We start from the raw sequence: 27,603 nt of genomic DNA on the forward strand, positions 1-27,603 counted from the left end.
TAGGTATTACAGACTCGGTCAGGGAGAGGTTGAAAATGTCAGTGTTGACACTTGCCAGTTGGTCCGCACATGCTCTGAATACACATCCTGGTAATTCGTCTGGCCCCGCGCCTTGTGAATGTTGGCCTGTTTGAAGGTCTTGCTCACATCGGCTATGGAGAGCGTGATCACACTGTCGTCCGGAACAGCTGGTGCTCTCATGCATGCTTCAGTGTTGCTGTTCAGTGTTGCTTGTTACAGACCTGGGTTCGATCCCAGGCTGTGTCACAAAAGGCAGTGGCCGATGTCCCATTGGCTCATCGCACTCTAGTGATTCCTTGTGGCAGGCCGGGCGCATGCAGGCTGACTTCAGTCGTCAGTTGAACTGTGTTTCCTCCAACACATTGGTGTAGCTGGCTTCCGGGTTAAGCAGGCGGGTGTCAAGAAGCGCGGTTTGGCGGGTCATGTTTCGTAGGACGCATGACTCGACCTTCGCCTCTCCCGAGCCCGTTGGGGAGTTGCAGCGATGAGACAAGATTGTAATTGGATCGCAATTGGATATCACGAAATTGGGGAGAAAAAGGGGGGTAAAATTAACTTTAAAAAAATAAGAATTCATCAAAAAATTAATCTGGTTTATTACAAGTCGCAACAGGAAACAAGAAGCATAGAAAAACATACAGCTTCTTACATGAAGCACAAAAAATATATAGTATAGGTACTCCAATGCATTGAATTGGTGCCACAAATGACAGCGGCCAGGTAAACAAAACCAAAAAATGGACTGCTTTCATACCTTGTCCATATACTGCTTACAGGGTAAGGATAACTGGTCATACGAAAATGGGTCACCTTTTAGCCAGGTACATTTCTATGGCAACGAATCCTTCAGAACTAACCCGCTCCGGAGCAGGCTAACTCGGGGCTAACTCCATTTATCCTGAATGAAGTGTCTGCCACGAGTACCAATGCAATCAGATACCCTCCCTCTCACAAAGATTGCGGCATCATCACCTTCATTTGAGGAAGACGACTGATTAAGTATTAATAAATAAATTAGACCTACCCCTAAACCCTAACATTACCCTAACCATTTTACATTTCAACTTCAATGGGGTAGGGACGTCCCAAGGATCCCTGATTGCACGGACCTGAAAAGAAACCATACAGTACAAAGAGGGCAGGGTTTAGGGCGTGTCTTATCCAACATCTGTGATGACGTCAAAGATCGCTGACACAGAGGTTGTTTTGGAGGAAGTGACAAGAGATTGAAAAATAAAGAATTAGGCCCTCTTCAAGTAAACAAGCAGGGATTCATTTCGCTTAATAATTTATCTTACTTTGGAAACACAGGTGGCCACCTATTAGTATTAAAAGTATATTGCATAGAATTAAAGAGACGTGCGTTCTGACTGCAGCTAACCACCACTGGTGGCACCAGACAGTTTTCCGTCCGATCTCGGCCTATCCAGCTAGCCTAGGTTGGGGGGCAGACAGACAAAATTGAATTCATCTGTTTTTTATCCAGCAGGACGAAAGGCCCATTTTGACATTCTTTAATATACCATCCCTGAGTTTGGGTTGATCAAGGTAAGATTTGTAACCGGTATTCTTTTTGTGCACAAATATTTGATAAAATGTATTTTTAAAATGTTTACCAATTAGCCTGCTAAGAGACGCTAAGTACTGAGCTAGCTAACGGGTCGATTGTCCCCGCAGTGGGTGTTGGGCACTAGCCACTGACTGTGCACTGTCTAAAGTCAGCTATATAACGAATGTTAGCTTGTTTCTCTACTCTCTGTGTCACTCAAAATCCATAGTCCTGTCCCAATTAATTGTGCAATTACAGTTAGTTAGCCAGTAAGCTAACGTTACATGTCAAATGGCGTTGCTAGCTTGTTGGCTAATGTCTGCGTTAACAGTCTGCGTCCAGAGCCATACTAGTTAGTATTTATTTTCTAAATTCATGGCTCTGTAAATATATAGATAGCTAGCTAACTTACTAGCTAGACCCATCAGGGGTGAAGTTAAGTGACTAGACTTAGTCAACTCGGTTTGGCTGAGAACGTCACGAAAATGATGCGCGCGCATCGATGTGGCCGGAAAGTGTGTTATGATTCTGATAACTGTCAGATAGCTAGCAACAATGACAAGAAGCTGGCTCATTGGATCTTGTTATTGATACCATGTCTTGTTTTGAGGTGTTTGACTGTGGCTAGCTAGTTAACAAACAACTGTACATTTGAGACAACAAACGGGGCAGCAGGTAGCTTAGTGGCTAAGAGCGTTGTGCCAGTAACCGAAAGGCACTTAACCCTAATTGCTCCTGTAAATCGAGCGTCTGCTAAATGACAAAAACATTAAAAAAAAGAAAAGAAAAAAAGTGCCCATTGTGCAAATGTATTTATGTTTTCAATAAACATTCAGAGAGAAAATATAGTTTACATGTTGTCATCAAGCTAAGCCAACCCTGTCTGTTTTTTCTGATATTTGTGCACATGTCGGTTTTGTTTCGTAAACTACCAACCCCTCTATAGAGATCCTATTAAATTAGAGTATTCTAATTCTATGATGCCAGCTACAGTTGAAGTCGGAAGTTTACATACACCTTAGCCAAATACATTTAAACTCAGTTTTTCACAATTTCTGACCTTTAATCATAGTAAAAATGCCCTTTCTTAGGTCAGTTAGGATCACCACTTTATTTTAAGAATGTGAAATGTCAGAATAATAGTAGAGAGAATGATTTATTTCAGCTTTTATTTATTTTATCACATTCCCAGTGGGTCAGAAGTTTATATACACTCAATTAGTATTTGGTAGCATTGCCTTTAAATTGCTTAACTGGGGTCAAAGGTTTCGGGTAGCCTTCCACAAGCTTCCCACAATAAGTTGGGTGAATTTTGACCCATTCCTCCTGACAGAGCTGGTGTAACTGAGTCAGGTTTGTAGGCCTCCTTGCTCGCACACGCTTTTTCAGTTCTGCCCACAAATTTTCTATAGGATCAGGGCTTTGTGATGGCCACTCCAGTACCTTGACTTTGTTGTCCTTAAGCCATTTTGCCACAACTTTGGAAGTATGCTTGGGGTCATTGTTCATTTTGAAGACCCATTTGCAACCAAGCTTTAACTTCCTGACTGATATCTTGAGATTTTGCTTCAATATATCCACATAATTTTCCTTCCTCGTGATGCCATCTATTTTGTGAAGTGCACCAGTCCCTCCTGCAGCAAAGCACCCCCACAGCATGATGCTGCCACCCCCGTGCTTCACGGTTGGTGTTCTTCGGCTTGCAAGCCACCCCCATTTTCCTCCAAACATAACAATGGTCATTATGGCCAAACAGTTTTGTTTTTGTTTCATCAGACCAGAGGACATTTCTCCAAAAAGTACGATCTTTGTCCCCATGTGCAGTTGCAAACCGTAGTCTGGCTTTTTTATGGCGGTTTTGGAGCAGTGGCTTCTTCCTTGCTGAGCAGCCTTTCAGGTTATGTCGATATAGGACTAGTTTTACTGTGGATATAGATACTTTTGTACCTGTTTCCTCCAGCATCTTCACAAGGTCGTTTGCTGTTGTTCTGGGATTGATTTGCACTTTTCGCACCAAAGTATGTTAATCTCTAGGAGACAGAATGCGTCTCCTTCCTGAGCGGTATGACGGCTGCGTGGTCCCATGGTGTTTATACTTGCGTACTATTGTTTGTACAGATGAACGTGGTACCTTCAGGCGTCTGGAAATTGCTCCCAAGGATGAACCAGATTTGTAGAGGTCTACAATTATTTTTCTGAGATCTTGGCTGATTTCTTTTGATTTTCCCATGATGTCAAGCAAAGAGGCACTGAGTTTGAAGCTAGGCCTTGAAATACATCCACAGGTACACCTCCAATTGACTCAAATGATGTCAATTAGCCTATCAGAAGCTTCTAAAGCCATGACATAATTTTCTGGAATTTTCCAAGGTGTTTAAAGGCACAGTCAACTTAGTGTATGTAAACTTCTGACCCACTGGAATTGTGATACAGTGAATTATAAGTGAAATAATCTGTCTGTAAACAATTGTTGGAAAAATTGTACAAAGTAGATGTCCTAACCGACTTGCCAAAACTATAGTTTGTTAACAAGAAATGTGTGGAGTGGTTGAAAAACGAGTTTTAACGACTCCAACCTAAGTGTATGTAAACTTCCGACTTCAACTGTATGTAGTATACTAGCAAGCATTAGCAAACAAGCAGACAGTTTATCCAGAGTTTAGCTAGAGCTGTCATGCTAGGCAATTTAGCTAACCTGGTTGATAAAATAGCTAACGTTAGTGTTGTATGATGTGCTCATCTGTAATCATTAGCATTAGCTAGCTAGCCTAGTACTATGTTAGCAACTGGTAACATTAGCTAACCTAGCTAGCCAACTAGGGGTGTAGTCATTAGTCGAATTCCGTTGCAAAATGTTTCATCTGTTGCAATTGCAAAACTTTTGCAACAGAAACCGTTTAGCGTTTATTCTAGGAAGCAAATGGAACAAAAACGGGGAGGGACCTACCTGAATTTGTCCAATATAAATTATTGTTTTTGTTGCAAAACGTTTTCCATTTGAAGTAAACTGTTTCCATTTTGCAACAGACCAAATGTTTTGCTACGGAATCCGACTAATGAATACACCCCAAATAGTCAAAACTGGCTCCTTGGGACGTCACCCCATTAAAGTTGACATTTAAAATGGTTTAGGTAAGGGTTATGGGTAGGGGTTAAGGTCAGGGTTTAGGAAAGGGACGTCCCAAGGATCTGGATAGGACTAACCAATAAATCATTATTGGTGTTGTTTTCTAGATGAGAACCATGTGACCCAACTCTCACGAATGTCATGGGTTGCAGCCAGCCAGACCACAGTCAGAGAACTGCCCTATTAATGTTAGAAATGAAAAAAGCTATATAATGCTTCATTTAATTGTTCAGACTGAGGTTAGGCCTCTTTTGCCACCATGCATCCATCTTCCACCCTCATAATCGAGTGGTCTAATGGATCACTTATGTAGGTCTACATCCCAGGTCAGGGTTCTTGGATGCAAGGTCTTGTGGTGTGATTTACTGACAAATTGAGAAACTAGTTCAGTTTAACTTTGCTGTACTATATTACACCAAATAACCTTATTATACTGATTTACTCTGTCTTAATACTGTGCTCAGTAAAATATTCACATTAGAATGTAATTGTTTTCCATGCTGTAGTATATGTGTTTGTGTGCTCTAAGCAAATGTTGGACTCCGTACTCAAAGCTTAGCCTAATGCAAACTGCATGGTCCAGTGTTGGCTCCCTTTGCCTTCAATGATTGAAATGAGAGAGCAGAGGTAGTGGACGTTGACCGTCTTTTAAAGATGCAACCTTTGGCTACTATTTAGGCTAGTATAGGACACTGAGTAACTAACTGCTTGTGCAAGAACTGCAGCAATGAGAATGCATTTAAGAGCCTGGCTTGTTTTGAAATGTAGCCTATGTCATCATGTTTCTGGCCCCCCCTGATAGCTTATTTCCTTATGCCATGATCTTTATCAACCAGTCAGTCATATGGAATCAATACTATCCTGGTGTTTTCCATGCTTGTCTGCATATTTTTTGGAACAAACACCATTTTACTGTGAAGCCAATAATGGAACTGATACTGTATGTCATTACTTTAACGATAAGAATAAAGTGGTGAGAAGTATTTTCGCAATTCATTGTAATCATTGCTATTTTCTCAAGTTTTCTTGAATAAAGTCAGATCTAAAAAGGTTAAGGGTACAAGACTGTATACATAGCTGGCTGTGTTGGCAAAATCACTACATATCCCATCGAGCAAAGCAGGGAGAGGCTGCCCGTTGTCACAGTTCCTACGCCAATGACGCCAGTGGATCTCAAAATCGAACTTGGATCCGCGTTAAGTAGCAATGATATCCTTTGCCACTGTCGCCTTACGACAGATATCTCAAACCAGTCATGACTATTCAACAAGACAATAAAACAATAAATAATTTAAGGTTCTTTCCAGCAATTTTCTTAGTTACATAATTGTATAACTAGCAAAGGAGTTTTGAAGTTGAGGGTGCAGTATTTATAAAGTTAGGCAACATTAGTGATTGATTAGTAATGCCTGACGAGTTCATATAAATTGGTGTCTGTTACGTGAACTGATTAAGATGGTGTTTGCTTCCTGAGAATAAAGTCACGTTTTATGAGCTCCTGTATGCTGCTTCTGTCTAGTCTTAACTTTCCTTATAGTTCATGTTCCCCCCTCTGAACGGCACATTATATTACCGTCAATGCAGCATTCTTAACAGAGAACCCTCATTGTCACTTTGTGTTGCTTGAAATAAAATTAAGTTGAAATGAAGGTTGCTTTGTTTCAATGCTAGGGTAACCATTAAGGGTGAGGCCCCTTGAGAGAGAGAGAGAAGCAGTGCTAATGATGGCACTGCATGGCAGCCTTGCTTAGCCTAAATGTTGTGAATTTTTTATTTTGGGGAGATATGGTGATGCTGTTAAGAAAATGTAGGTCAGTGAGAGCAAGAGATACTTTATCAACAAGAATAGTGTATTCCACTCTCTCTCACAGTCTGTGGATCAAGTCACATAACTGGCCTTCACATGTTGAAACGTTTCTGGTTTACGTTAAGCCTACATTCCTCTCCCAAACCTGTGTCCTGTGCAATTGAAAATAGAGGAACATGTTGGAGGGGAAGGCAGAGTTTTAAAGACTAGGCTTGTTGTTTGTTGTTGCTTATTTAGGTAAGCAGTCTCCAATGAGGGACAAACTGTACTTGGTTACATTCCCAGAACTATTCCTACTCAGAGCATTTCAACACACACTGTGCCAGATGGCCAATCGCAACTTCTAATGGGCGTGGTTCCACATTTGATTGACAGACGGGCAGTATAACGTGTGACCTTTGGGCCTACTGTTATGTGTGTTTATGTGTATAGCCTACATGTGTTCCTGAATGTCTCCATGTGCGGGCATGCCAGTGTCTGTGTGTGTTGTAATCCCCATGACTGGACCACTAGCTTTGGACCACATGACTACAGTGAGGGTGAGCTGGCAGCTGGTCAAAGTAGTCCATGGCACAAAGGAAGTGTTCCAAGTATTTGCAGTAGTAGCCTATTATAATATTGCCTGCGTCGTAGAGCATAAACAGCATTGCTTTTTAACACTGGGAGGGGTTCTACAGTCAAGACACAGGCAGCATGCTTTATAGGCTGCTTTTATACTGTGTTTATCATGATGGATGATGTTAGCCATGCTACATGGTCAGTCCACCATTCTAATTTAGTGCCCCTTCTATTTCCCCAGCTGTGGCACAATGACATCTAGGAAGAAAGTACTACTTAAAGTCATCATTCTGGGAGACTCTGGGTGAGTGTCCTGTCTACCTTGCACAGCCACTTACACTTCTTCTCTGTTATCATAAAAGGTTACAAAATATATTTGTTTACCAATCACTCTGTCATAACTGTTGCTGACCTGAATCTCTATCTTGTCAGAGTTGGGAAGACCTCGCTGATGAACCAGTATGTGAATAAGAAGTTCAGTAACCAGTACAAAGCCACAATAGGAGCTGATTTCCTGACGAAAGAAGTGATGGTGGATGACAGGCTTGTTACCATGCAGGTACTGGGGAAGGGATACTATCAAGGTACTCATCACAAGTGCTGTGCTGAAGTACAGGTCAATGGGTAGGCCTATATTTTATTGTTCTTCATAAACGTGTATGCCCCTCCCCTGTGCTCTGTCACAGATCTGGGACACAGCGGGGCAGGAGAGGTTCCAGTCTCTGGGCGTGGCGTTCTACCGCGGGGCAGACTGTTGTGTGCTGGTGTTTGACGTGACCGCCCCCAACACCTTCAAGACTCTAGACAGCTGGAGGGACGAGTTCCTCATCCAGGCCAGCCCGCGAGATCCTGAGAACTTCCCCTTTGTGGTGCTAGGCAACAAGATTGACCTGGAGAACAGACAGGTGGATCCAGATGTAGTGTTTGAGACCAGAGCATCTCAGGCAGTAAGTAGCTTGTGTTCCCTTCAGAGAATGACAGCTGCTTTTTGTCTGTATCTGACAGGTGACGACTAAACGAGCACAGGCCTGGTGTCAGAGCAAGAACAACATCCCCTACTTCGAGACCAGCGCTAAGGAGGCCATCAACGTTGAACAGGCTTTCCAGACTATCGCACGCAATGCTCTTAAACAGGTAGGGGGTCAGAAGGGAACTTGTGAGAGCTTAGCTGAATGCCATGTGTGTATTTACAGTATTAATATCTTGATTTCCATGCATGTTGAAGTCACACAAAAAAAGCTTAACACCATCTCGTCTTTTTCTCCCTTTAGGAGACAGAGGTGGAGTTGTACAATGAGTTCCCTGAACCGATAAAGCTGGACAGGAACGAACGGGCCAACCCATCAGCGGAGGCCTGCAGCTGCTGAGGACCTAGCAGACTTACAGGGCCGTAACTGTCGGCCCTGCTACCCTGTCTTGCCTTGTCTAACCCCTATCCCCCACACCCCACTGTGTGCTCCCCTTTGCCCAATATTATCACTGGCCTTCGTAGATGCAAGTTCCGCTCGAAAAATATACTTTACACACACGCTGCACTCACACCTGTGTACATATCACACACTTACTCTCAAGATAAGTCTCCAAGCCCAAAGAACACCCAGATGAATATTATAGCATTTATTAACATGAGATCTGCTTAGTATTTCCCCCTTAACTGTCTCGTGACGCAAACACTTTTTTAGACACCATTGTTTCCATGGCACCACCCAACCTCACACACACGCATACGGAAATAAAATCCCATGACATTTAAAAGGGGGGGTTAGTTCCAGTGGTAAAGGAGGTTGTGAAGGTTCAGAACGAGTAATTTATATAATTGTGTGTGAAAGTGTGTGTTTGGGTCATGCCAATGTACTGCCCAAAGATACATGTGTTAATTGGCTTGGAAGTGAACTAGCAAGTCCAACATACGAGTATGTTGTTCAATGCATTTTTTTGCACTTTGTTGTCATGTAGACGTATTCAAATCCTGTTTGACACCTCATTTTGAAGCCACAATAAAAACCAACATTTTAAGTCGAGGCTGAAGAGGCAGTGTGGATTTTAACTCTGCTCCCCAACTTCAATGATGTCCCCTAACTGCCCTATACATTCAATGTTTCTCAATGTCAAGCAGCAAATTATTTTGTCAACATTCTGCGACCTGACACAAGGGGTAGAGAATCAAAGGGAGGACGTCCTATCTGATACAGCTGGGGAGGGGACAGAGATTTTTCAAGCGTATAAATATGACACATTACTATTATTAGCTATTGCCTCTATATTGTCTTATTTTTACACTGTCAACTGTTGCAAGACTATATGTGCAAACCTTTAAGTCTGTCAATCGTTTAGCGTAGGCAAAAACCATGTCAGTTTCCATGCCTCTGCCGATAGCTCAGGTTGGCAAATTTTTTGTTGACAAGTGCTCGATATTTCTTTTAACTGATCAGATCTTTTACTGTCTGTTCATATATTGTTATTATTACTATGTTTAGAATTTGAATTGCATCATAGATGACGAGAACACAACTTTTTTTTATTTAATATTATTAATTAAATGATAACTTAATCTACATTGTTTGAAAATGTCTTTGGGTTTCAAGGAAATTATAAAAGTTATTGAATAAAGAGTGTGTGTGTGTTTATACAAGTAGAACATGTAACGTATAGGTGACTATCAAGGCTCATACACACAGCTGTTCTACTACACTGAACAAAAATATCAACGCAACATGTAAAGTGTTGGTCCGATGTTTCATGAGCTGAAATAAAATATCCCAGAAATTGTCCGTAAGCACAAAAAGCTTATTTCTCTCAATTGGTGTGCACAAATTTGTTTACATCCCTGTTCGTGAGCATTTCTCCTTTGCTAAGATAATCCATCCACCTGACAGGCATTGCATATCCAGAAGCTGATTAAACAGCATGATCATTACACAGGTACACCTTGTGCTGGGAACAATAAAAGGCCACTAACATGTGCAGTTTTGTCACAACAATACCACAGATGTCTCAAGTTGAGGGAGTGCAATTGGCATGCTGACTGCAGGAATGTCCAGAGCTGTTGCCAGAGATTAATTTCTCTACCATAAACTGCCTCAAACTGTAACTCTAAAATCTTTTAAATTGTTGCATGTTGGGTTTATATTTTTGTTCAGCACATAATCTATAGTATACATTGACATTTTTTGTTTTGCATGGGGGCACTCACTCTGTATTTCTATTCTTCAGTCTACTGCTCGTACAGAAATATCAAAATTGGGCACTTGTGAAGGCGAACACTTGCCAGAACCATCAAAATCTGTAAAATGTTTAATAACTTTATCATCTTTAACCAATACCAGACAGATACAAAAATAATCAGAAACCATTTCCTGTCTTACATGTCTATCAACACACAGCAATATCAAGACAAAGCCTACATTTTTTAACCTGTTCCCTTCTCTTTTCAGTCAGTCAATGTTTCTGTCCCACTCAGTTGGTCCTGGGTTTCTTATTGGCTCCCTGCAGCCACTGTTGGAGAGGCCCTGCAGCCTTCAGCTGCTTCTCAGGCCCGGTCTCTCCTGTGTGCCCCTCCTTTTTGACTTCCCCAATGTCTGGCTCTTTCCTCTTGGGAGGCGTGCTGCTCTTCAGCCAGCCCATCATCATCTTACTGCTGGCTGAGGGCTTGGGCTCCTGGGGAAGGAAGGGCATATGATGAGGGGTAAGTGGCAGCAGGGAGGAACATGTAGTATGGTATGGAGCCCATTATCAATTTTTCCTCTTCCAAGGATTTCAATCTAGATTTGGGGTAAATATGTGAAGTGTTCGGTCTGGGATAACCTTTCTAATGATCATGAGCTATTCAATGATTGGAACACATCATCAGACATCTCAAATATGGGTATGTAGTGAGGTCATGAGGCACTCACTAACTGTAAGTCGCTCTGGATAAGAGCGTCTGCTAAATGACTAAAATGTAAATGTAAAATGTCATGCAGTTGTACCTTCTTAGCCTGAGGATCCACTGGCTGCAGGCACTCAGGGGAGTTGTTTCGAGAGTTGTTGACAAATGAGGAGACAGGGTGAAAGGTCAGTGTATTTTTGGACTGAAGCAGTTTAAGGGCATCTAATGACTTCACCTCACCAAAATCCAGCCATCTTCTGACCTCCTCCTCTCCATCGAGAACCGCTGGCATCCTGTATGTTAATCACAATCATTGGTAATTCTACATCATACACAAACGCTCATATACACAGAACATACTCAATTTACACAAAGAGAGAGTAATGCTTGAGACTGAGGCCCTTACCGGTCATGGATGCCTTGAAGATTAGGGGATGCATCCACAGTGATCACAGTGTAGGTGTAGAGGGGATCTCCACCACTAGGGGGAGTCCAGCAGTCAAACAGTCCTGCAATGGTCAGCAACCGCCATCCTCTCCACTCACAGTCTCCTTTGTCCTCCTACACAAGACAGACACACAAATAGGCAAGGTATATATGGTCAAAAGGCAATGCTCACATTATTTCATTACTGCAGTCTAAAAACAAAGAAAGTTTACAAATGGGTCTGAATGGAGTCAAAAAGTGTGATAAGGTGTTTTTGAGGCAAAAAAGGGAAAAGGATGGGGGATATCATCAGTGTCATCAGACTCAAGCATCTTACTCTGAATGTTGTCAGTTTTCTGTGTTTGCTCAGTAATGCATGGTCCATGAGTGTGTGTCAGCAGCTCACCTCTTTCTGGTCTACAGAGCCTTCCTCAGAAGTGCATGTCTGTGGATCCTCCTTAAAGGGTATCCCCTCATCCTGGTCCTCTGTTTTCACATGAGCGGGTCCTTGAGTCTGGGGGAAATAGATGAAGAAGGGCTGCTTGTCTTTCTCCTGCCTCCTCCATTCATAAAAGCCATCAGCCAGGATGACACAGCGCTGTCCTTTCAACAGCGGATCCTGAAACGAAATAGTATACAAATATTCACTACTACACAGGGAAACCGTTTGAGGATGCATGCTGTCCCTGTTGATAATGAGTTATGTGCATTTCATGTGGCGATGAATCAAACTCACTCCACACCTTGTAGGACTTCTTCTCTAGCAGGCTCTCACTGCGACAGTTGTTGGTGCTGTACTGCATCTTGCTTGGGTCATTCTCCCGGAACCAGGCAGGCACCAGGCCCCAACGCATCACTGCCAGCACACATTCATCCACTGGGGCATTCTGAGAGAAAAGGGTTGGATGGGGACCATCTGGTTAATACACAAATATTTTCCTCCAGGCAGTGCGCAAATGACGCACCCCAAAATAAACATCCAGCCCCCCTGGCCAGGATCAGTTGATCTGCTTCAGTTGCACATCTATACTTACCTTATCAAAATGTCTTTGGGACAACAAGACTGGGCTCAAGGACTGGGGGCTCTTGTTGTAGGAAGGTCGGTACTTATCCGAATTTCCATCTTTCCACCTTGGATGTCGACGCCGCCCTCCTCGGTCTCTGTACTGGGAGGCGCGGCTGACTTCATCTGCCGCGAGGGTGCATGCAGTCCTCCCGCACATCCTCAGCCCAGTAAACAGTGCAGTCTGATGAAACAACAACATGCAGTCATGAAATGCATGCATTGGATTTGCCAGTAGATTCCGACCCAATCATTGCGCTTGTTTACACTGAGCTGCACTGGGGTCGGAACACAATCATGGTTACATTAAGACACCGTGAAGCCAGCGCAAGATATGGGTCGGAAAACATCCCTCAATGCAGGGATGAGATATGATACTGTATTCCAAATTCTACCTTTATGCACAACGATACATCGAGAAGATTTAAATACTGCTAGTTTTCCCGGAAAACGGCCCTTTTCATCCTCATGCTTGCTAGCAGTAGCCACCGCAGCCATTATGGAACGGCAGTGTCAGCCAATCAATTTTTTTGTTGTTCAACGCGACATGCCATACCATAATGGCTGCTGTGGCTATTGCTAGCTAGCATGAGGATGAAAAGGGCAGTTTTCCAGGAAAACCAGCAGTATTTCAATCTTCAAATCAAATCAAATTTGCCACATGTGCCGAATACAACAGGTGTAGACATTACAGTGAAATGCTTACTTACAAGCCCTTAACCAACAATGCAAAGTAAAACACATTTTTAAAAAGCGTTAAGCAAAAAAAAATTAAGCAAATAACTAAAGAGCAGCAGTAAAATAAAATAACAGTAGGGAGGTTATATACAGGGGGGTACCGGTGCAGAGTCAATGTGCGGGGGCACCGGCTAGTCGAGGTAATTGAGCTAATATGTACATGTGGGTAGAGTTAAAGTGACTATGCATAAATAATAAACAGAGTAGCAGCAGCGTAAAAAAGGGGGACGGGGTGGGGGTGGGGGGGCAGTGCAAATTGTCCGGGTAGCCATGATTAGCTGTTCAGGAGTCTTATGGCTTGGGGGTACAAGCTGTTGAGAAGCCTTTTGGACCTAGATTTGGCGCTCCGGTACCACTTGCCGTGCGGTAGCAGAGAGAACAGTCTATGACTAGGGTGGCTGGAGTCTTTGACAATTTTGAGGGCCTTCCTCTGACACCGCCTGGTATAGAGGTCCTGGATGGCAGGAAGCTTGGCCCCAGTGATGTACTGGGCCGTACGCACTACCCTCTGTAGTGCCTTGCGGTCAGAGGCCGAGCAGTTGCCATACCAGGCGGTGATGCAACCAGTCAGGATGCTCTCCATGGTGCAGCTGTATAACCTTTTGAGGATCTGAGGACCCATGCCAAATGTTTTCAGTCTCCTGAGGGGGAATAGGCTTTGTCGTGCCCTCTTCACGACTGTCTTGGTGTGTTTGAACCATGATAGTTTGTTGGTGATGTGGACACCAAGGAACTTGAAGCTCTCAACCTGTTCCACTACAGCCCCGTTGACGAGAATGGGGAGTGCGCAGTCCTCTTTTTTTTCCTGTAGTCCACAATCATCTCCTTTGTCTTGATCACATTGAGGGAGAGGTTGTTATCCTGGCACCACACGGCCAGGTCTCTGACCTCCTGCCTATAGGCTGTCTCATCGTTGTCGGTGATCAGGCCTACCACTGTTGTGTCTGCAAACTTAATGAGGGTGTTGGAGTCGTGCCTGGCCATGCAGTCATGGGTGAACAGGGAGTACAGGAGGGGACTGAGCACGCACCCCTGAGGGGCCCCCGTGTTGAGGATCAGCGTGGCAGATGTGTTGTTACCTACCCTTACCACCTGGGGGCGGCCCATCAGGAAGTCCAGGATCCAGTTGCAGAGGGAGGTGTTTAGTCCCAGGATCCTTAGCTTAGTGATGAGCTTTGAGGGCACTATGGTGTTGAACACTGAGCTGTAGTCAATTAATAGCATTCTCACGTAGGTGTTCCTCTTGTCCAGGTGCGAAAGGGCAGTATGGAGTGCAATAGAGATTGCATCATCTGTGGATCTGTTGGGGCGGTATGCAAATTGGAGTGGGTCTAGGGTTTCTGGGATAATGGTGTTGATGTGAGCCATGACCAGCCTTTCAAAGCACTTCATGGCTACAGATGTGAGTGATACGGGTCGGTAGTCATTTAGGCAGGTTATCTTAGTGTCATTGGGCACAGGGACTATGGTGGTCTGCTTGAAACATGTTGGTATTTCAGATTCAGTCAGGGACATGTTGAAAATGTCAGTGAAGACATTTGCCAGTTGGTCAGCACATGCTCGGAGTACACGTCCTGGTAATCCGTCTGGCCCTGCGGCCTTGTGAATGTTGACCTGCTTAAAAGTCTTACTCACATCGGCTACGGAGAGCGTGATCACATAGTCATCCAGAACAGCTGGTGCTCATGCATGCTTCAGTGTTGCTTGCCTCGAAGCGAGCATAGAAGTGGTTTAGCTCGTCTGGTAGGCTTGTGTCACTGGGCAGCTCGCGGCTGTGCTTCCCTTTGTAGTCTGTAATAGTTTTCAAGCCCTGCCACATCCGACGAGCGTCAGAGCCGGTGTAGTACGATTCAATCTTAGTCCTGTATTGACTCTTTGATGGTTCGTCTGAGGGCATAGCGGGATTTCTTATAAGCGTCCGGGTTAGAGTCCCGCTCCTTGAAAGCGGCAGCTCTACCCTTTAGCTCAGTGCGGATGTTGCCTGTAATCCATGGCTTCTGGTTGGGGTATGTACGTACGGTCACTGTGGGGACGACGTCGTCGATGCACTTATTGATGAAGCCAGTGACTAATGTGGCGTACTTGTCAATGCTATCTGAAGAATCCCGGAACATATTCCAGTCTGTGCTAGCAAAACAGTACTGTAGCTTAGCATCTGCGTCATCTGACCACTTTTTTATTGACCGAGTCACTGGTGCTTCCTGCTTTAGTTTTTGCTTATAAGCAGGAATCAGGAGGATAGAGTTATGGTCAGATTTGCCAAATGGAGGGTGAGGGAAAGCTTTGTATGCGTCTCTGTGTGTGGAGTAAAGGTGGTCTAGTTTTTTTTTCCATCTGGTTGCACATTTAACATAGAAATTAGGTAGAACGGATTTAAGTTTCCCTGCATTAAAGTCCCCGGCCACTAGGAGCACTGCCTCTGGATGAGCGTTTTCCTGTTTACTTATGGCCTTATACAGCTCATTGAGTGCAGTCTTAGTGTCAGCATTGGTTTGTGGTGGTATATAGACAGCTACGAAAAATATAGAAGAAAACTCTTGGTAAATAGTGTGGTCTACAGCTTATCATGAGCTACTCTACCTCAGGCGAGCAAAACCTTGAGACTTCCTTAGTATTAGATTTTTTGCACCAGCTGTTGTTTACAAATATACACAAACCGCCACCCCTTGTCTTACCGGAGTCAGCCGTTCTATCCTGACGATGTAGCGTATATCCCGCCAAGCTGTATGTTATCAATGTCGTCGTTCAGCCATGACTCAGTGAAACATAAGATATTACAGTTTTTAATGTCCCGTTGGTAGGATAATCGTAATCTTAGGTCGTCTACCTTATTTTTAAATGATTGAACATTGGCTAATAGGATTGATGGAAGAGGCAGTTTACTCGCTCGCCGTTGGATCCTTACAAGGCACCCCGACCTACGTCCACGAATTCTCATGCGAATTACGGGGATTTGGGCCTTGTCGGGTGTCTGTAGGATATCCTTCGCGTCCGACTCGTTGAAGAAAAAATCTTCGTCCAATACAAGGTGAGTAATCGCTGTCCTGATATCCAGAACTATTTTTGGTCATAACAGACGGTGGCAGAAACATTATGTACAGAATAAATTACAAATAACGCCAAAAAACACACATAATAATAGAATTGGTTAGAGGGCTGTAAAACGGCAGCCATCTTCTCCAGCGCCATTCTAGAAGAATGATAGAGCAGTGTGGATAATGGTAAAATTTGCAGTACAGTTACATTCCAGGTACGTTTTCCGACCCATATCTCGTGCTGGCTCTACCTGTCTTAATGTAACCATGATCGCTTTCTGACCCTAGCCAGCAGATCCGACCCGCCTGCTTATAGCTGCACTAGGGTCGGACAGGCTTCATGTGTAGATTAAGACACTGCAGAGCTGGCTCGAGATATGGCTCGGAAAACATACCTTAATCCAGGGATGAGAAATGCATTATACATCGAATTGTACTATTATCCCAACTGTTACACAGAGAAGATTGAACGACTGCTAAAAAACTAGCAGTCGTTCAATCTTCTTGGTGTAACAGTCGGGATAATGGAACAATTCAGAGTACAACAAATTTCTTATCCTTGGATTAAGGTACGTTTTCCGAGTAATATCTTGCGCCGGCTCCACAGTGTCTTAAGCTTCATGTCCACCAGGTGCGTCAAACTTCACATTCCGGCAGAAGTTATTAATTGTTAATGGCAGCTATGTTTGGGATGCCGCACTAGGCAGCGGTGCGTTCTGTGTACCGCATTCAATATTTTGCTTTACCGTGCGGTGGTACAAACGGAAGTTCATAAAAGTTCCCCATGACGGGGTTGGCACCATACTGAGGCCAAATTATGATGACTATTGTGTAGTTAGAGAGGAGAAAATACTGGCTGAATGACTGGAAATGCGTCTCTGGTAAGAATGACACTGGGACAATTCGTCATTACTATCCTTGGGTATTGCACCCTGTTGGCTAGTTTTCACGAAACAAGCCAACAGAATGGAGTGCAAAATTAACACACAGAACTTTTCTGTGCGTAGTTTAGCATGCCATCATGCAGAGCAAGCTAGTGATTTGAAATCAGTACTCTATATGGGAACAGCCAATTCAATTTGTTGATTTTGCTAGAGATGAGTGGCAAGAATAGAAACAAACTAGATTAATTGTTGTAATAACCATTGTGCGCTCCAGTCTGTTGGTAGCTCTGCCAGCCTGTGAAACCATTAGGTTGATAGGAAAATAACTTTCATCTGTTGTAATTATTATCTTTGGTCAAACAGGTCGAAAATGATCTTCTCTATGCTGCAAACCGTTCTGCAGCCTTGCGAAGCACATGTGCAACATGCATGTGTATCTGGCATTAATGTACACAGGAAGGCTGTCAGACCCTATTGCAGCTGTAAGCAAGTGGGTCGGATCTGCTGGCTAGTTCCGACCCCAATGACAGTGCAGGTCAGTGTAAACAAGTATAACAGTAGGGTCGGTATTTTCTGGCAAGCATTGGGTATACGAACTGACAAACGAAAAAAATTCCGCGGTGAATCAAGAAGCATTAGCTAATAGCTAGCTATATCACTCTACCAGTAACGTCAACTAGCTCTATTCGCTTAGCTTGCTAGCTACCAAGTCAACCACGCAACTTTATTTTTGGCTAACTGCCTAGGAAGCTACGGTTCAACTTCAGATAGCGGACAAATCTTTCAATGCATGGTAAAAATGGGAGAACCAAATATTAGTATTTACATAGTGGTAATTTACCGTTGTTTGTGAAATGTCTGTTGTTTTGGACTGGACTTTGTCTCGACTTGCCAGACCGCGCGTTCAGATGGTTCTTCTTCTTCTATGATATCATGGCAGTCCGCAAACAAACGTTTAAGTGCATGCCGCCACCTTCTGTGCTGGAATGTACGACCAATCATGATCTTGGCATATTTTTTCCTTCCTTTACATTGTACAGCGTACAGCAACGTGTCCCATTCGTTGGCATTTAAAACTCCGCAATTGAGATGGGACAAATTCTCTGACATTGAAACTAAGGAATCCTATCTTTACTTTTCCAGGTAAAACCTTCTCAAACCTCAGCAGCCCTGATAAGCTTGAACTTATTTGACCCTCTTTCCTACTGATCAACCTTTTGGCCTCAATGACTCTTCCTCCTTTACATTTTCTTTAATATCATCTATGGATGTAGATATTGGGACCCCAGTGATGACTCCCCTCAACCTAGCATAAGCACCTGGGACATGGCTTTTAATATTCTTCCCATTAAGCACTTTCAGAATCTTCTCTTGCTGAGCCTGGCTACCACAAAATATTAATCTACCATTTCCAATGAACCAAGCTAATTTGACTTCACCTATCTCTTTCTCTACGGCATTGGTTAGTCAGATAGGGTGTAAATGAGGCCCTGTGGTCTCATCAAACACCATCACCACTTTCCACTCCGACACACTATTACTCTTGCTTCCTACCTTGGTCCTCTTTATGCTTTCTTTACTAGACACTCCACTGCTTTCTGTATCATGATCTCTCTTCTTCCTATGTCTTTCCACTACCGACCATTCCGGTCCTCGACCCTCATCCTCCCGCTCCATACCATCAGAACAGACACCCATATTGTTCGCATTCCAGCACAGCTGTTGCTTCTCCAACCTTCTCTCCATTTCCTCCCGACCCATTCAGTTCATTTACATTTTAGTCATTTAGCAGACGCTCTTATCCAGAGCGACTTACAGTTAGTGAGTGCATACATTTTTTCATACTGGCCCCCCGTGGGAATCGAACCCACAACCCTGGCGTTGCAAACGCCATGCTCTACCAACTGAGCTACAGTTCAGAGCTACAGTTCAGTTGGTTAAATGTCTTGCAACATTATGTAGTGTGAAAGTAAATCGCACATCACATTGATATACCCTCACAACCCTTTTCCTGATATTTATTTATTCACACATTACGTTTTTGTTTTTCCATCCTAGAGATACACTATAAACGTTAAAATTTAAACAAAATCAACAGAACTTGGAAAATGCCAGTGGAAAACAATCCTAGTTATAGTCTCAAAAAACAAACGCCAGAGTACCACATGAAATCATCATAAGCTCCTCTGGTGAGGATGTTCGAATAGTGAATACAGTGCACGGAAAGTTTAGTTAACATACTCATACAAGAATACAGGAATTATCAAAAGAAAAAAATGCATGCCTCCATTTTCAACAGCGTCTCAACAACTATGACAATCATGCTACATCATTGCAGGTATTCACTGTACTTCCATTGGATAGTTATATAGAGTAAGAAAATGTGATAAAATGCTTATGGCCACTAGAGCATGGAAGCATATGACCAGACACACACATATACAACAGTATATACTCATTGGCAGACTGAAAAACGACCCCTTCCCATTTCCTTCCCACACCCACCCTACATGATTGCCCCTCTACCCATCCAGCAGCTTGAGGATGCTGTCTCTCTCCTTCAGTGCTTTCCATGCCTGATCCTTCTCCTTCTTTGTCGGTGTGCGTTTCTTCTGCCTGGCAGCCATAATGCGACGGAAGCCCTCCATGACCTCATTATCAGACACCCGGACCCTCTGCCGCAACTCCTGCTTCCGCATCTCCTCCTTTGCCAGGCTGTAAGGAGGACAATGAAGGGAAGGTTAGAGTAAACTATGAATGCTGAGTGTTGTAAATAATATCCAAATCCAGTACTAGTTTGTGATGAGTGTTCAGGTAATGCACTACTGCACATATGATGGTGGATGAAGTGAAACAATGTGAAGCAACTGGGCCTTCTATAAGTGCAACTCATCATCATCAACGTAAGAACATCCCTCCATTTAGGTCTTAAAACAGGGGTGTCAAAATCATTCCATGGAGGGCCTAGTGCCTGCTGGTTTTGGGTTTTTCCTTTCAATTAAGACCTAGACAACCAGGTGAGGTGAGTTCCTTACTAATCAGTGACCTTAATTCATCAATCAAGTCCAAGGGAAGAGTGAAAACCCGCAGACACTCGGCCCTCTGTGGAATGAGTTTGACACGTGTCTTAAACTAAGTCATCAGACAGTTCTTTAGGACCTTAAATCAACCGTATTGCTCATGTACATTTTACATTTCTCCCCTGCACTTTTCTCTTGTGCTCTCACCGGAGTAACTCCTGCTTACGGGATCTGTTGTGGGCACTAAGGGCTTTGAGTTCAGCCTGTCTCTTGTGGAGCTCAGCGAGCACCTCATCCTCTGAGTCTCCGCCTGCTCCAGGCCGCTCCTCAGAATCCAGCAGCCCTTGAGACATCAGCTCCTCCTTGATCCGTGCCTCTAGGGAGCGCGTGTGAGGAACACTAGGAAAGAGGAAGGGTGGGAAAGTCGGCGGAAAGAAAGATCTAGTTGACTGATTGGTGAGTGACTGAGTCGCAGAAGAAGTAATCAGTGATTGGAATATATTGGCGTAATCTACAAAGCCTTTGTTGCTATTGTGAAGGAATTTTCCTTCAGGGTATCTGTAGAGTGTATCCTACAAGGTTATGACGGGGTGATGTTAGTTTATGGAGGATAAGCCTTTACCTAAAAGCTTTGCCCTGGCTGCGAGGTGAGGTCCCAGCCCCCTCGTTCCCTCCATCCTTCCCAGATATGTCTGGGATTGGAGAATCCTCCATGGGTGATATGATATTCTCCTGCAAGAAAGAAACAAGATGAAATAAAGAATTTCAATTATAATTATAATGTATTCAAATCAACTAGTTATTTGCAGGGATGTGTTTAAGTCATTTAGAATTGTATGCGTAAACAACAAAGCCTGAAATATGCGACCTCGACAAGAGCCTGAAGGAGCCGCTGTGTAAGAGGCCCGAAGGGACAACCATCCTCTGGTGGGTCGTGCTGGGACTCTGACTTTTTCAGCAGGGCATCCACATCTGAGGGAATAAAACCCCCTTGTATCAGACATAATTACACATGATCCTTTCAGTGTTGATGCTAAAGGAAGACAACAATGCCCATTTGTGAAGGCTCATCCACTCAATACATGCTGTATGTCGTCATCCCCATCTCCTAGCATGCCCTCACCTTTGGCGTCTAGTTCAGACAGTGGTCCCATTAAGCTTTTCTTCTTGTCGTTGGCTCGTGCTCCTTCCCTCTGTTCCTCCAGCAGATCCTCCTGAGCCCATCGCTGAGAGTAGTGCTTCCCCAATGCCGGAATCTACACAATATAACCAATACAATATTATTTATCTACAGTTGAAGTCGGAAGTTTACATACACCTTAGCCAAAAACATTTAAACTCAGTTTTTCACAATTCCTAGTAATAATCCTAGTAGAAATTCCCTGTCTTAGGTCAGTTAGGATCACCCATTCATTTTAAGAATGTGAAATGTCAGAATAATAGTAGAGAGAATTATTTATTTAAGCTTTTATTTCTTTCATCACATTCCCAGTGGGTTAGAAGTTTACATACACTCAATTAGTATTTGGTAGCATTGCCTTTAAATTGTTTAACTTGGGTCAAACGTTTCCGGTAGCCTTCCACAAGCTTCCCACAATAAGTTGGGTGAATTTTGGCCCATTCCTCCTGACAGAGCTGGTGTAACTGAAACAGGTTTGTAGGCCTCCTTGCTCGCACATGCTTTTTCAGTTTTGCCCACACATGTTCTATAGGATTGAGGTCAGGGCTTTGTGATGGCCACTCCAATACCTTGACTTTGTTGTCCTTAAGCCATTTTGGCACAACTTTGGAAGTATGCTTGGGGTTATTGTCCATTTGGAAGACCCATTTGCAACCAAGCTTTAACTTCCTGACTGATGTCTTGAGATGTTGCCTCAATATATCCACATAATTTTCCTTCCTAATGATGCCATCTATTTTGTGAAGTACACCAGTCCCTCATGCAGCAAAGCACCCCCACAGCATGATGCTGACACCCCCGTGCTTCACGGTTGGGATGGTGTTCTTCGGTTGCAAGCAACCCCCTTTTTCCTCCAAACATAACGATGGTCATTATGGCCAAACAGTTCTATTTTAGTTTAAATCAGACCAGAGGACTTTTCTCAAAAAACTACGATCTTTGTCCCCATGTGCAGTTGCAAACCGTAGTCTGGCTTTTTATGGAGGTTTTGGAGCAGTGGCTTCTTCCTTGCTAAGCGGCCTTTCAGGTTATGTCGATATAGGACTCGTTTTACTGTGGATATAGATACTTTTGTACCTGTTTCCTCCAGCATCTTCACAAGGTCCTTTGCTGTTGTTCTGGGATTGATTTGCACTTTTCGCACCAAAGTACGTTCATGGTTAGGAGACAGAACGTGTCTCCTTCCTAGAGCGGTATGATGGCTGCATGGTCCCATGGTGTTTGTACTTGCATACTATTGTTTGTAGAGATGAACGTGGTACCTTCAGGCGTTTGGAAATTGCTCCCAAGGATGAACTAGACTTGTGGAAGTCTACAATTTTTTTTCTGAGGTCTTGGCTGATTTCTTTTGAGTTTCCCATGATGTCAAGCAAAGAGGCACTGAGTTTGAAGGTAGGCCTTGAAATACATCCACAGGTACACCTCCAATTGACTCAAATGATGTCAATTAGCCTACCAGAAGCTTCTAAAGCCATGACATCATTTTCTGGAATTTTCCAAGCTGTTTAAAGACACAGTCAACTTAGTGTATGTAAACTTCTGACCCACTGGAATTCTGATACAGTGAATTATAAGTGAAATAATCTGTCTGTAAACAATTGTTGGAAAAATTACTTGTGTCACGCACAAAGTAGATGTCCTAACCGACTTGCCAAAACTATAGTTTATTAACAAGACATCTGTGGAGTGGTTGAAAAACAAGTTTTAATGACTCCAACCTAAGTGTATGTAAACTTCCGACTTCAACTGTATGTTCTCTCCTTGGGGAAATGTGTAACAGAGGATGAGTAACACACCATTCAATCACACTCTTATCTGAAGTGTCACAGAAAACCTTCTATCAGATAGGCTAGTAGTGCTTGGGACCGGAGAGGCCAGCTAAGGCAGCTACTATAATGATATGAGCATAACATGACAAAACTTTAAAAGGGGTAGGATTCAATATTGTACCTTGTAGTATTCAGCCTCGTCATCCAGGGGCTTCAGGAGTTCTTCTAGAACCCGGATTTCTTCATTTGTGATGTCAGCACAGTATGGCTCTACTGATGCCCAAAATCTAGAAAACATTAGACACAAATACACTAGAAAATCTTGCATGTGGGACAATGAAAAACAAACACTGTCAGTGACCTTAGAGCAATGTTTCCCAACCCTGGTCCTCAATTACCGCCAACAGTACACATTTTTATTGTAACCCTGGACAAGCACACCTGATTCAACTTGTCAACTAATCATCAAGCCCTCAATGAGCCGGTTTCCCAAAAGCATCTTAAGGCGATGGGTTCAAGAAGATGGCGGACAAGGGAAAAAGGAAGAAACTGGAACATATTATGAATAAATATGGAGTGGGGTATTGTACAAACCTTCTGGAAGTGAAATATGTCCTGAGTGAATATAGAATGGAGGATTGGACAGAACTTCTAGAAGAGCTAAAGAAAGAAATTGAACATGACAAGACTGAGGGTGAATCAATTGCTGTGGCAGGTGTAGTGATGACAGCCGAGAATGAGTTGAGTGTAGAGGGAAGAGGGGTGGTAGGCGACAAGTGTAAAAAGAGGGATACGTGATCTAGTAGCTCGGAGATGGAACCTGAAGTACCCGCGGTGGAGCCTGCCGAGTTTGGGCCTCGTTCCAAGGATGTCAAGGATAATTCTGGCCCAGTGGGAGTGAGATTGGTGGAGAGAGTGGATCCTTGCAGTTTGGCTGAAGAGTGGAAGACAGGTGATAAAGGAAAATGGAACAAAAAGGGCTAAAGTTGTTAATGAGTATAAGTTTCTGGTTGGAGTAAGGTTCACTAACAATTATGCTTTTGTGGGAGATCTGTTTGAAGTATCAAGGATGATAAGGGATGCATTGGGAAAGGTGGAATCGTCAGAGGGACCAGAAGTGGTTTTGTTTTGATTTCTTGTGTCGAAAGAGCAGAAGGAAATGGCATTAAGGATCGACAAACTATCGACTTATGAAGTGGAGAGTTTAGATTTTTGTAGCAGAGCACCGTTAAAAGGTCTCATCTCTGGCGTCGCGTTGGATGTGGAGGCCTCGTGGTTTACGGGGAGCATACCAGGAGTAGTTGGAGCACGCCGGCTGAACTGTGTCGTAGATGGGGATTAAAGAAAGCCTGTCGGTATTATTGATGTTTGACGAAGAGTATCTCCCTTCACATGTGAAGATGGGATATGTTAGATATGCGGTGAGAGCTTTTGTGTCCAAGCCGTTGTTTTGACGGAATTACGAAAGGTATGGACATGTATCAAGTGTGTGTCGAAGGAATGTTGTTGATGAATCTGAGGGTGTCCGATGTTCCTACTGTGATGGCAACCACGTTCCAAATTCCCCGGAGTGCCCGGTTAGGAAAAAGGAGTATGAAGTGGCAAGAGTCAGGGCTATACAGCAGGTCTCTTACACTGAGGCTCGTGAAATAGTTGAAGGAGCGAAGGGAGCTGAAGATATGGGGGTGGACGCTCCGCAGACTGTGGAGATTCAGAGGGAAACTGATATGCTGATTGTGAAGAAGGTAGATGTGATGGTGTTTATTGTGCATGTGATTAATTGTACTGCACAAACAAACAAAAAGTCCAAGAAACTGGACATAATAGTATCTGCGGCTGAAAGGTTTTTGGGTTTCCAGGACTTCACTGCCGAAACATTGCAAAGAATACTGTCCTAAGATGCTCTTCCTTCTCAGGCCCCAGAGCCTGTTGGGATGGGCGTTGGCAGTTGAATCAAAATAAAGGAGTACATTGAGTTTAGTTCATTTTGTTTCGTTTTATTTTGTTCATTATATACACCCAAAAAAGTAGGTAGCGGCATGCACCTATAGCATTTGTTTGCGGTCCGCAATAACATCAAATAAGAAGACCCTGTACAGTAGGTGGCGGCAATACACCAATAGGTGTAGTTTGCCATAAAACTTTAAAGAAGAAGAAGAAGCAGCCCTCAATGAGGTGTGTTTGTCCAGGGCTACAACAAAAATGTCTACTGTTGAGGGTATTCGAAGACCAGGGTTGTGAAACACTGCCTTGGAGCACTGTTTGTGTGAGATGTGATTGTCACCGACCTGTTGGGGGCATCATTCTTAGGATTACGGGGAATGTCCTGTGGATCCTCACTTAACTCATACTCCTGGACTTTGGCCTGCAGATTTTTGGATTTGGGTCGTCCAGGACCAGGCCCAGGCCCCTGACTGCCCTTTCCATCAAGTTTCTGCTTCTTCGGTTTATGACGTGATGAGGCTGAGAAGTCTGCGTCCTTTCCCAGCTTCAGAAACCGCTTGTCCCCTTTCTTATCCTGCCAGTCTGTGAGGATCTGAGAAAGATAGGTACCAGTTACCAACAAACCGTCCTTATCAAATAAGGATGAGACAGGAAGATTTGTAACATCAGGCAAGTATCACTTGTAGTGTCAGAAACACTATGGCAGCTAAATATCTTGCCTGTCCAACATTACAGATGGAGGTATAGCAGCAGCAGGTAGAGTAAAGAGGCAACTGAATCCTCAGGCTGTCCAATGACATAAAAGCTGCTCAATTGTTTGATGAAAACATTTGAGATGTGCTCACTGACTCCTGCCTTACCTGCCTCTGTTCTTCCAGAGCTCTGAGACGGCGGCTAGCAGAGGACAGGAGAGTCTCCAGCTCCAGCTGCAGTGTGTCCAGCTCCTCAATACCGATGCCATCGTCCTCTGAGCGCCCGAGCACTGCAGTGTAGCGGGGGCACACCTTCACATGCTCTACTGGCTTAAAGTCATAGTACTTTAGAGGCGGGCAGTCCTTCAACTCACTCATCTTGATGGTTAGAGTGGGCTATGTCTATGTGGAGGAGAGATCATGTGCACCATTGATCATACAAAAATGGACAGACATCATGAAACAATGTCAATTAGCTCTTTGTGTCACTGTCACACCACACACACACACACACACACACACGGCCAGGCCATGCATGATTTTGTTTTAGCCCAGTACTAATCCACTTGATTCAACTATTAAAGCCAGGGCTGGTTTAACCAGGGGGGTGGTACTGCGCTGGAACTAAAATCTGCATATCCTGTGGTCCCCTCAGAACCAAGAATGGCAGGATTAAAAGAAAACTCAAATCTGTCCATAAAGCAACATTGGACCACTGCTCTGGAAAGGCTCCTCACATTACTCGCTAAACTCTTCTAGCCTACTACTACTAGCTTCAAGACCGGGGAACAACGTGGGTGATTTCCATTGAAGACAACGTGAAAATTAGCGTTAGCTAGCTTGTTAACGAGCTAGCTAGCTTTAGCACAGTATCTGCGTTCAATGACCGGTGCATCGGAAACTACACTGACCATTCACAATGTCAATCAGAACCTCCAATACACTTTATAAATAGACAAGACAGTGGTTTGATTGCAAATGCATCATGTAAATCTAAAGTAAATTGGCTAAATTTTGAATATTAACACAACAATATTAAATTTACCTCTGACTCGTAGACTGCCATCCATAATTGACTGAACCATCTATGGAAAAAGGGGGGTACGAAAATTCAGGAACAGGGATTTGTGTTCTATTTTGAAAACTTGTAAATAGTATTTCTGAGTGTGAAATTATTTTCAACTATTAATAATATTTTGTTTTACTAATAACCAAGTGAAGGATAAAGAATGTCAGAGACTCAAAATTGTAGAATAGTATCTCCGGTAAAAAAACATATCATATTTGGGGATGTGTATTTACGGTAAGGGATCAAAATGTTTCATTTGTCAGTTATATTTGTAATAATACAATAGTTCTTAATACAATTATTATTATAAAAATAGCACATGGCCTAAATTCGTATTTTATTTAACTCCCCTACAAAGTGAGGCCAACAAATGGATGCGTCCAAAGATGTTTAGAGCCCAGAGAGATGGCCGCAGCGACCGAAAGGTTTCAACTAGTTACCCCAGCCACAAAGTCAAAATTGGCTATAGTAAAATTCATGAAAACAAACATTTGCTTTTTGGTCTTAATTTAAGGTTAGGATTAGTCATAATGTTAGCAGTGTGGTTAGATTTTAAATCAGATTTTTAAAAAATACATTGTAGAAATGGGCGGGGTTTATGACTTTGTGGTGGTGGTAACTAGTGATGACCCGACGAAATCCAATGAAAACGCTCTGTCAAAGATTATCTATTATATTGACAAGATGGTCGACTGACCGCTCTAACAATGTAAATACATGTCCGCAAAGGCGAACGGCAGGCGGTAATCAGCAGATCCGACCCGCTTGCTTACAGCTGCACTAGGGTCAGACAGCATTCTTGTGCATATTAAGACACCGCTGAGCCGGCGCGAGATATGGCTCAGAAAACGTA

The 27,603-nt window shown here is 43.4% G+C and overlaps 3 protein-coding genes across 3 annotated transcripts; 1 reads left to right on the forward strand and 2 right to left on the reverse strand.

Annotated features, from left to right (window-relative positions):
* Nucleotides 1-1,191: 1,191 nt before the first annotated feature.
* On the forward strand, nt 1,192-9,617 carry LOC121578211 (ras-related protein rab7). Its single transcript, XM_041892412.2, has 6 exons — nt 1,192-1,569; nt 7,304-7,366; nt 7,495-7,621; nt 7,749-7,967; nt 8,068-8,196; nt 8,334-9,617. Exons 2-6 carry the CDS (start codon nt 7,314-7,316, stop codon nt 8,427-8,429), a joined length of 624 nt encoding a protein of 207 aa, XP_041748346.1. The 5' UTR covers nt 1,192-1,569; nt 7,304-7,313; the 3' UTR covers nt 8,430-9,617.
* A 721-nt stretch (nt 9,618-10,338) lies between these two features.
* hmces (5-hydroxymethylcytosine binding, ES cell specific) lies at nt 10,339-18,020 on the reverse strand. Its single transcript, XM_041893032.2, has 7 exons — nt 17,918-18,020; nt 12,391-12,603; nt 12,100-12,243; nt 11,763-11,975; nt 11,337-11,491; nt 11,031-11,223; nt 10,339-10,719 (listed from the first exon to the last, which is right to left on the reverse strand). The coding sequence occupies exons 2-7, from the start codon at nt 12,577-12,579 to the stop codon at nt 10,519-10,521; spliced, it is 1,095 nt and encodes a 364-aa protein (XP_041748966.2). The 5' UTR covers nt 12,580-12,603; nt 17,918-18,020; the 3' UTR covers nt 10,339-10,518.
* Nucleotides 18,021-19,068: 1,048 nt separating this feature from the next.
* Nucleotides 19,069-26,800, reverse strand: tada3l (transcriptional adaptor 3 (NGG1 homolog, yeast)-like). Its single transcript, XM_041892413.2, has 9 exons — nt 26,727-26,800; nt 25,850-26,083; nt 25,334-25,581; nt 23,227-23,332; nt 21,220-21,352; nt 20,965-21,068; nt 20,719-20,828; nt 20,304-20,495; nt 19,069-19,791 (listed from the first exon to the last, which is right to left on the reverse strand). Exons 2-9 carry the CDS (start codon nt 26,057-26,059, stop codon nt 19,599-19,601), a joined length of 1,296 nt encoding a protein of 431 aa, XP_041748347.1. The 5' UTR covers nt 26,060-26,083; nt 26,727-26,800; the 3' UTR covers nt 19,069-19,598.
* Between the last annotated feature and the right edge of the window lie 803 nt (nt 26,801-27,603).

This window comes from Coregonus clupeaformis, chromosome 12, assembly GCF_020615455.1.
Source record: "Coregonus clupeaformis isolate EN_2021a chromosome 12, ASM2061545v1, whole genome shotgun sequence".
NCBI classification, from domain to species: Eukaryota; Metazoa; Chordata; class Actinopteri; order Salmoniformes; family Salmonidae; genus Coregonus; species Coregonus clupeaformis.

Bases quoted from the DNA above. Each gene is read 5' to 3' on its own strand.
- LOC121578211 (XM_041892412.2), top strand. From the start codon at position 7,314: ATGACATCTAGGAAGAAAGTACTACTTAAAGTCATCATTCTGGGAGAC. The intron at 7,968-8,067 runs GTGGATCCAGAT...TGTATCTGACAG, and splicing joins TTGACCTGGAGAACAGACAG to GTGACGACTAAACGAGCACA. The intron at 8,197-8,333 runs GTAGGGGGTCAG...TTCTCCCTTTAG, and splicing joins CACGCAATGCTCTTAAACAG to GAGACAGAGGTGGAGTTGTA.
- hmces (XM_041893032.2), bottom strand. From the start codon at position 12,579: ATGTGCGGGAGGACTGCATGCACCCTCGCGGCAGATGAAGTCAGCCGC. The intron at 12,244-12,390 runs GTAAGTATAGAT...CTTTTCTCTCAG, and splicing joins CCCAAAGACATTTTGATAAG to AATGCCCCAGTGGATGAATG. The intron at 10,720-11,030 runs GTACAACTGCAT...TTCCTTCCCCAG, and splicing joins TGGATCCTCAGGCTAAGAAG to GAGCCCAAGCCCTCAGCCAG.
- tada3l (XM_041892413.2), bottom strand. From the start codon at position 26,059: ATGAGTGAGTTGAAGGACTGCCCGCCTCTAAAGTACTATGACTTTAAG. The intron at 21,353-23,226 runs GTACAATATTGA...TATATTGTGTAG, and splicing joins ACGAGGCTGAATACTACAAG to ATTCCGGCATTGGGGAAGCA. The intron at 21,069-21,219 runs GTGAGGGCATGC...TTATTCCCTCAG, and splicing joins GTCTGAACTAGACGCCAAAG to ATGTGGATGCCCTGCTGAAA.